The sequence below is a fragment of the Notothenia coriiceps genome, unplaced genomic scaffold (assembly GCF_000735185.1).
Source record: "Notothenia coriiceps isolate Sejong01 unplaced genomic scaffold, NC01 NC01_scaffold00024721, whole genome shotgun sequence".
NCBI lineage: Eukaryota > Metazoa > Chordata > Actinopteri > Perciformes > Nototheniidae > Notothenia > Notothenia coriiceps.
The window spans coordinates 1-9,240 of NW_011357422.1; the positions used below are offsets into that span (position 1 = coordinate 1).

The following is a 9,240-nucleotide window of genomic DNA, read 5'->3' on the forward strand; positions in this document are numbered from 1 at the left end:
ATATTTATATAAATTAAAACCGGCCCTTTGAGTGCAACCATAATGCTGATGTGGCCCGGATGAAATTGAGTTTGACACCCCTGCCTCAGAGGCTCTACTGACCCAGTTATCTATAATGATACTATATTAGGATATCATCGATTTGTGGGAATGAGAAACACGGATAAAACATGGAAGAGCTGAACATCTGCATTTTAAACAACCAAACATGTTGAATGAAGTGTGTTCTGACGTGAGCAGAAGTCATCCATATTTAACGTATCTCTATTTTCTTCAGCAAAAACACATGGAGGTGGAGAGGACCTCAAAGTGGCTGAAGATGATGAAGAGCTGGGACAAATACAAGAACAGCGAGAAGGTGAGCTTCTGGGTTTCTGTTTGTATCTCATCCTCTTTTTACCCTCTCACACTCGCCCATATTTGCTATCAGTGATGGAAAGGGAAGTACTTCTATAATTTAATAAAACGTTCTTCCATTCCTTGTCTAAACATACTGACTTAAAGGTGGGGTAGGTCATTTTGGAGAAACCAGCTCGATAGCGCTAGAATTTGAAAATACACAACCGGAACAAATCAGCCACTTCCTTACAGAGCCCCTCCTCCAACACACACGAACGCGCACATGACCAATGAGGGCACGAGATAAGTTTGTGCACAGATGGAAGGCTGACAGGCAGGTAGGCCATCCAATTACTTCAGCCGGGCCTGCTCAGATGATTGGTCGTGCTTTTTACAGTACCACGGCTTCCACAGATGACATTTTTTAATGGATTTGTTGTCAAAGCACTTCAGATATTCATTGCTATCAGGATGTTAAGAGCATTCCATGGAATATAACAAAAAGTGTATCTCGAGCCGGTTTCTCAAACGTACATACCCCACCTTTAATGAAGAATCCTTGTTTGGTACAGATCCTCTTTAAAGAAAATCACATCACGATCACTTCAAACTTTTTTACCATGATTTGTCAAATGTTTCAAGAGTGATAATCCCCTGATATCGTTAAGACGGTTTTTAGAAACCGACATTTTTACGACACGTAAAAGCTACAGACGTGGTATTTACTGACATATTCTAGAACAAAATCGACATTTATTTCAGGCTTTACATTCAGTAAAAAAGGTTAGATTTGAGTTAGGGGAACATGAAGTGATAACTTATTGACTCATTTTAAGGTATAAGGACTCATCCCTGCACCACTGCACTGTTGTGGTGCTACAGAAAGGTCCCAGCCTACACAAATAATTCTACAGACTTAATAAAAGATCCTTGTTTAGTACAGTGCCTAAAAATAACATTTCTTTTTTAATCACCTCCTAAATGACGCTAAAGGATCTTGGCGTCTTAAAAATAACACTGCCTTTTATCGTGATTAATATATCAATTGCAATACGAGGGAAAATAACCGCAATGACTTGTTTTTCCAAATCATCCAGCCTTCCTCTCATACCCCTGTTTGAGTTATCAGAGGTTTCTTCAGCCACACGTTGTGTTGTGGTGCCTGCAGCGCTTCCACATGTCCTTCATTTGTGGGTAATCCTTCAGCAGGGGTTTACTGTGTGGTTATGTGGGCTCTGAAATGTGAAATACTCTCCTGGCTGCCACTTTGAGCTCAGCGAGGCTCATTCTACAGCAGCGCATTTGAACAGCCAAGGACACAGAGCACTCCTTTCATCACTTCGTCACTTCTCTGAAGCTTCGGGGATATTTCTTCTCCTCTTTGTCACGAAACGGGTCACGCTTGATACATCTCTTATTTAGTTTCCTCGCTCGCCAGCTGCTGAGAAAACATTTTGCCCGCAGTAGGAAGGAGAGCTGTAGCACATGTAAAGCAGCCACACTCCATGGGTTTGGCTGGAGGTTGTAATGTTTAGTAAAGAGTAATAATATTGTGTGAGAAAGACTGAAGCGGTGTCCCTGTGCCATTCTTCATTAGAAGTGGCTCAGAAACATCACATGTGTTGATTTGGAACTGAAAGCTTGTGGATGTAGAGACTGCTGTTCAATGGCTGGTTCGTCTGCGGTAACACTAAGCCGGTCTCATGGAAATGGGATTTGACCACATTTCTAGGCAAACAGAGAGAAAGGGTAATGATTGGAAGTATCAGCCAAGTCATAAAAAAACACTTCATAGACGAAGTGATAGCAACATAGTGAATGCAAAGACCACTAACATGTTTTCTTAGTAATAAATGATTTATTTTGTTTAAAAAATATCGTGTTTGTTAAAATAGTTTTTTTTGGTGTCACACCTGGTGCACCCTGCCTTTAAAAAAATATAGCTCTTCCCACGATTTGAACATTAGAATATTTCTCATGCGTTTGTTTAAGGTTTTGGATAGATGTTGGCTATTTAAACGTATCTAGCTAACCCTACCTAGGGAGGCTACCTGTGGCTCAGTGGGATAGTGCGCTGATATGCAGATCAGAGGAGAGCAAGTTTGAGTCCCGCTGGAAGCCTGGAACTGCAAACATTAACAGACATTCACATGTTTACACACATGTTCACATAAACACACACACACACACACACACACACACACACACACACACACACACACACACACACACACACACACACACACACACACACACACACACACACGCTCACAGGATGATTAGTGAAACAGATGCTCTCATTGACTTGCCCATCAGAGCTAGTGAGTCCCCAGAGTGGTGATAGGATGGTGATAAAGTACACACACACACACACACACACACACACACACATATATATAAAGCCATTCATTCTGTCTGTGGTTTCTTTTTAATATGGAGAGTTAACAGACAACAGCTGAGTTATGGTTCTTCATTATCTTTCATCTCTTCCACACACATCTTTGTGAGTTCGTTTGCTCTGGTTTTACACGGGGCGATTGAAAACAACATAACATGTCATGCTAAAGATAAGATATATAATAAAATACAATCATTGGTCTTGATCACCAAAAGTCCTCCTAAATGACGCTAAAAGATCTTGGCTTCTTGAGACGAGATAACCTCCTAAGTTAAAATGGGTTTGTTGCCATGGATACATCATGTTTTATGAATGAAAATAATCACTATGTCCACGATGATTGACAGGTGACCGGCCTGTGTCAGTGAATATAAAACACAGCAATAAAAGAACAAATTGAATTTGATTTGGCTGGCTTCATTAAGAAATATTTAGGTTTTTCTATAAACCGTGTCAAAATGCAGGCGTTTAAATGAAAGATAAATGTTGATTCTTCATGTAGATTGTATCTGCATGTTGAATCTAAAATATTTTATTTCTATATTTCATTTCAGTAAAGTAGGACTCCAACAATACTCGGGTATTTTGATTATCAATTAATCCGCTGATTGTTTTCTCTATGATTTAATTTATAGTTGTTTCTATCAAAACAGTTTAAATGTAATCTAGGACGGTTAAAAAATGTGGTTTCCTCCTTGGACGGTGGTGAAAACGTTTGTCCGGAGCCACACCTGGTGGACCTTTTCCTGATTTATGAATGGTATTTTAAAGCGTATTTGGACTAGAACAGCGCCCCCTCCATTAGTTTAATGGTTTAGCCCTAGTTTAAGAATATGACTGTGTTTGCTTAAGGTAATGATGGATGTTAGCTAACTAAACTGAGCAGGCTAAACTGTTATTGTTGTAACTCAACCCCCAAAGTGCAGAAGACTCTTCTCCTGGGGTTTTTGGCAGTCTTCAAACACCTGTGGTCTCGTGAAACAAGTACATATTGCATTTAGTTTAAAGGGGACCTATCATGCAAGATGCACTTTGTGATGTCTTTTATACATAAATATGTGTCCCCGGTGCTTCGGGGAACTCACGCAGCGTCAGAAAATAAAACCCTCTCTTTTCCTCCGTACCCAAATCTTTTAAAAACGGGTTTACAACGACCGGATACAGATTCCATCCGCTGTGACGTAATAGCGGCAGCGGACCCACAGAAAGTTGCTATCAGAAACAATGCCTGACGTGTTTTGGACGTTTTTGTTTACATTAGCAAGCCTCGCTAACACTCAGAGCTAACCTGTACTTAAGAGCACATGTGTTTAAAAGGCAGGAAATAAAAAAAGTACTCACCTTGTGATAAACCCGCGAGAGAAAAAGCATTTGAGCTCCATACTATTTCAGAAATAATCCTTGATGTGCTTAGAACAGGATGGCGTTTTATCACAACAGAATTTAACTTTATCTCCGGTAGAATTCTGATCAGGCATTAGCTCCGCCTCCTCTTATTTATTTTTTTCAAGCTAGGGACCCAAAATCTGCATTTCTCTAACAGGGTTTCAAAAGAGGGGTTTGAGCAGTATGAGGCATGGCTACAATGGGTGATCTGTTTGCTATTTTGAAAAAAAACCTTCACAGACATGTTTTGTATGGGTATGGCCCTACAATATATGTTTCAAATATAGCATGATAGGTCCACTTTAAGTAAAGGTGAATTTCATCAGGATGTGAGATGCTTTAAAGGTCACCTGTTACGCACAATCCACTTTTTCATGTCTTTTATGCATAAACGTGTGTCCCCTCTGTGTGAAGAGATTCTGAACGTTTCAGGAAAAAAGATTGGCTCACTTTTTGTCCTGATCCATGCTGCAATGCATGATCTGTTTGGTATTTCGAGCCAAACACTTCAGAGACATGCTTTGTATATATCTGAGACCTATTATATATTGATGAAAAACAGCATAATAAATGCAAAGTGTAAATGTGGCCTTAGTGACGTAGGAGTAGATCTAACATCTCTTTCACTTTTATGGTCTTGTGGATAAATGCTACTCCAATCCTAAAATTAGCGCTGTTAGCTCAAGAGCCTCTTTTACCCTGAGGATGTTTAGTGGATACGGTCCTCTAATAGAGGGCCTGTCCTCTTCAGTCTGTCCTCCTGTCAGTCAGCTGTGCGGCACACTGACACTCCAACACCTCCATATCTGCTGTATCACTGCTCCGCCTGCTTGGCTTTTAATATCTGCACTCGGAGAAATTCACTGCCGCGATTAGCTTTGCTGTCCCAGCACTTTGGATTTTAAGACTTAATCTTCCTCGCCCCAGAGTCCGCAATGATTTCCTATCTCTTTGTGAATGACTTTGTGCCGTTCGGCATGCAGTAACTCCCACCATCTCTGCCGGAGCCAGATGGTGGAGACTCACCTTGCAGAGCCCTCTGCTTCCTCTCCCAGCACACTGATGAGCGCACTGTTTCCATCTCTGAAACACTCACAGCACAACAGTCATTTGTTCCTCTATTCTGGATTATAGTTTTGAATTTGCCCGAGGCTCTGTTGCATCTCTGTGGTGTGCAGCAACAACCCTTACCTAGCAGATACAAAGGGTACATTGTAAGCATACTGTAAGCAAACATTTGTTTTTGAATGTTCTAAAAAGGTTAATAATGACTTCAAAAGAGACATTTCAAATCATTTGTAAACAAGAATAAAAGGTAACACCTTGTATTGAATAATGGCCAAAAATCCAGTTGAGTATAAAAGTTAAATTGACTAACTTTGTGAGATAAAGGAACACTGAATGTTTTATTTTTACATTTCTTTCAAAATCCCACATGTTAGCAATAATTATAATTGGATACTGAAAAAAAAAGGTGCATTAAACATTAAGAAACCAATCATGATTCAGGATATAAACCAACAAATTGAGGAATGATATTGATAGAAATATTATGTATTACGGATTATTTGAAACTATTCATTATAAAGATGCCCTATTATGTTTTGGGGGTTTACCTGTAGTGTGTTAGGTTGACATCACACTTCAATTGGCTAGTGCTTCAACACATTGTACGTGATAGGCTAAAGGGCGGGACATCTCTAAACAGTTGACCAATCAGAGCAGACTGGGCTCTGGTTTCAGACAGAGGGGAACATTAAAGAGCTTTTTGAACATTAAAGCATGGAGACATGTCACAGTAGATTAGAAGCACAACATCCAGATATGAACCTGAAATTAGCATAATAGGGCCCCTTTAATAAGTAAATGAGTTGTTTTTAATTGGCAATAAAGATTGTAATCAATTGAGGTGTATTTTTATGTTGGGTATGCAGCATGAAACTCATCATCATTTCGTGTTTATTGACATTCCTGTCTGATATTTGTGTCAGTATTTGATCTGATCTGTTCTGAGCTCAGGTCTACATGAATGTGGAGTGTGTTCCCGAGGCACTCCTCTCTGGAAGTGTTCCTAACAAACTCCTGCTGTGTGTTTCAGCTGGGGAGGAGGGTCTATAAGGGAATCCCCTTGCAGCTGCGAGGGCAGGTCTGGGGTCTGCTGCTCGATGTCCCCAAAATAAAGGAGGAGAAGAAGGACTTCTACGAGGTACTGAGCCTAGATCTCACCACTAAACACACAATCCACTTTACAGCCCGACTCCCCCACACACAGTTTATAACATTAATTACAGCTCAGGCCTCATAAAGACTCAGAAGCGTGCTCCTTTTATTTGATTTCACCGAGCTGCAGGATGTGGGTTTGGAAGCGTAATTGTGTGTTTGTGTAATTCTGCAGAGCGTGTTCCTGCACACTGTAAAGAACAGAGGCAAACTTTGGATCTCATTCAAAAGTTTGGCACGCAGGATCTATAATATGTTTGCTGTGTTGAATGGATTGTAATTTGAGGCTGAGGCCACAGCTGTAAACAAAGCAAATAAAGTGAGAAACTTAAACTGTGAATGAGGACTTTTCTGTCCTTACATTTTTTTTTTATCCTTTTGTATGATATTTTATTAATCTGTTTGACGCCAAGACAGATTCACTATCAAATATAAGATGGAGACTTGTAATAAACGCCACTTTTTAAACTTTTTACCCCAAAACATTCGAAGGAAACGTGTTAAAGTCATGAAAATGTCGGCTGCTACACAAAAAAATCTTCTTTTTACCAAATGAACACAATATTTTCATTGAACTTTCTTCAAACTGGAAAATGATACATTTCATCTGAATTATTCACTGAAATACTTTCTCAAAGTATAAAACATGCTGTTAAGAAGCTGAATTATGTAAATAGAGATACAAAAGGCAGAATTTGGGTCAATTTGGGTCAAAGTTATATTTCACTCTCTCTGTCAAACTTCGCAGGCTCTTATTTCAGTTTTTGAGTAAATATTGTGCCTCTTAGATGTACTCCAGCAGGATGCTTAAGCACGGTTCAGTATTTGTCTCCTTGGAGTCACTCTCCTCGTCACTCTCCTCGTCGCTGACCTTTTTATTTCTGTGTTTTCTGCAGAAATTGAAGGCCAGAGCCAGGGGAGTGTCCCCCGACATCCGGCAGATCGACCTGGACGTGAACCGCACCTACAGAGACCACATCATGTTCATGCACCGCTACGATGTCAAGTGGGTATCTGCAGGAACCCTGCCTTTACTCTCCTACGGCTATAACACTGTATTCGAGATGAAGTTACGGTTACACAGTTTCAAAAGCATTTCACTTTTAAAAAGAATAACTAATACAAAGTGTCCAAGGACCACGTTGCTGAGAAAAACACAGAAAGAAAAATACTGACATTGTATTTTTTACTTAATCGGTTGTTTTGTTGCAGTGTTACAAACATTAACTCTGCATTAAACCCTCACTGTACGCACATCCTAAAGGTAGATATTTGCAGCATAGTTAGATTTAAAAAGTATTGTATTTCAATGTCATTTCTTTGTTGTATTTTGGTCATTTCAGGCTTCGCATTTTAACCAAATTCGGTCAGTACGTTTTTTAAGACCTTGAGGTTCAAAAGCAATTGAACACCTATTGCCTTACGTAAAAATCACCATCCGATATATATAAAAAGGATATTATGTGTTCTTCACATGATGTGATCAACTTCATGTTTGTTAAGCGTGTGTTCTCTAGCGCCACAGAGTGGACACAGGAAGGAAGTTGTGCAACTTTTGTCTGTTTAGTTTTTCTGCATATCTGCACTGCCATCTAGATAGAGATATATCACATGGGTCGGCACTTAGCGTCACAGATATACAGTCAGAATAGAGCAATATGATTTTGTATGGTTAGTTTATCTGAATATATAAAGTATAATAGGTGTGTGCTGGGTGTTTACATTTTAAATCTGCACTAATTGATTCTTAATATCTGAGCCCTAAAGCTTTCCCATGAATAAGAGACTCTTTTTCCATTTGGACTTGTGCTTTGTTACCATGAAACTAAAGCAGGCTCTAGTTCATTTCAAACCAAAGAGTATCAGTAAACCAGCTGCACTCTACATATGGAAACTACACCTGTTTGAACACCTTTGTAATGTGCCCTTTTCACTCTGCTGATGTTGAAATAACAAATGCTGCTTTCAGCTCACACTTCATTTTCACCACATTTATAGATTTTACCCCTGACGTGTAGCTTCTGTGAGAACGTGTGATAAAACTGTCAGAAGAAGGAACCCAAACTTTGACTTACAGTCCTGGAACTAAACGCTGTGTTCTTTGTGGTTTCTTTGTGTTTTTCAGGCAGCAGGCTCTCTTCCACGTCCTCACAGCTTATTCAATGTACAACACGGTGAGTCATTCACACCGTCTTCTCAATACTGCAGGTTACTATGCTTTTGCTATCCGCATGTGTACTGGATGTAGGATATACAAGTCGTCTTCTTAGTCTTGTTAACTTAGCTTTTGAACGCATCATCCAGAGTTTCAGATTATTCAACAAGGACAAATATAATTTCCATTAGTCTTAATGCCTCCCAGAAAATGCACACCTTAAATAATAGTGATGTACAGAAGGTGCCACACACAAAAAAAGATTTGCCAACATAAACAGGTAAAACCATAAGACTGTCAAAAAGTTCAAATGATTGCCTTTGATTTGTTACGCAATGAGACCGTTTATTCAAGAGTTGAATTCAGTGTATTTGCAAAACAAAGAAGAAAACGGGGTGAAACATTAAATGAAATCAGGACAATGAAAAACCTTAGAGAAGACAGAATGGTCTCATGTGTTATGTGCACACTACTTAGTTATGGATGTATACATTCTGTGTCAGTAAGCAAAATATTAGTATTACTGCCGATATTTATTCCATATGCTATTCCTTCTTATTACATTCCATTGCAATGTAAATACTGTTATATCTTTTACTATATTTTGTATTCTTTTTCATATTTTTCTAGTTCTCTACCTGTGTTTTACTTTTATGTATGCACCACGACACCAAGTCAAATTCCTCGTGTGTGTGTGTGTGTGTGTGTGTGTGTGTGTGTGTGTGTGTGTGGGTGTGTGTGT

At 39.3% G+C, this 9,240-nt stretch overlaps 1 protein-coding gene across 1 annotated transcript in view; it reads left to right on the plus strand.

Annotated features, from left to right (window-relative positions):
* Positions 1-278: 278 nt before the first annotated feature.
* The window catches only part of usp6nl (USP6 N-terminal like), a 19,577-nt gene continuing 10,615 nt past the window's right edge, over positions 279-9,240 (plus strand). The window contains exons 1-4 of the mRNA XM_010783124.1: positions 279-358; positions 6,222-6,329; positions 7,240-7,349; positions 8,469-8,600. Coding sequence (XP_010781426.1) covers positions 287-358; positions 6,222-6,329; positions 7,240-7,349; positions 8,469-8,600 — 422 coding nt within the window. The 5' untranslated portion in view covers positions 279-286. The remainder of the gene's footprint in view (positions 359-6,221; positions 6,330-7,239; positions 7,350-8,468; positions 8,601-9,240) is intronic.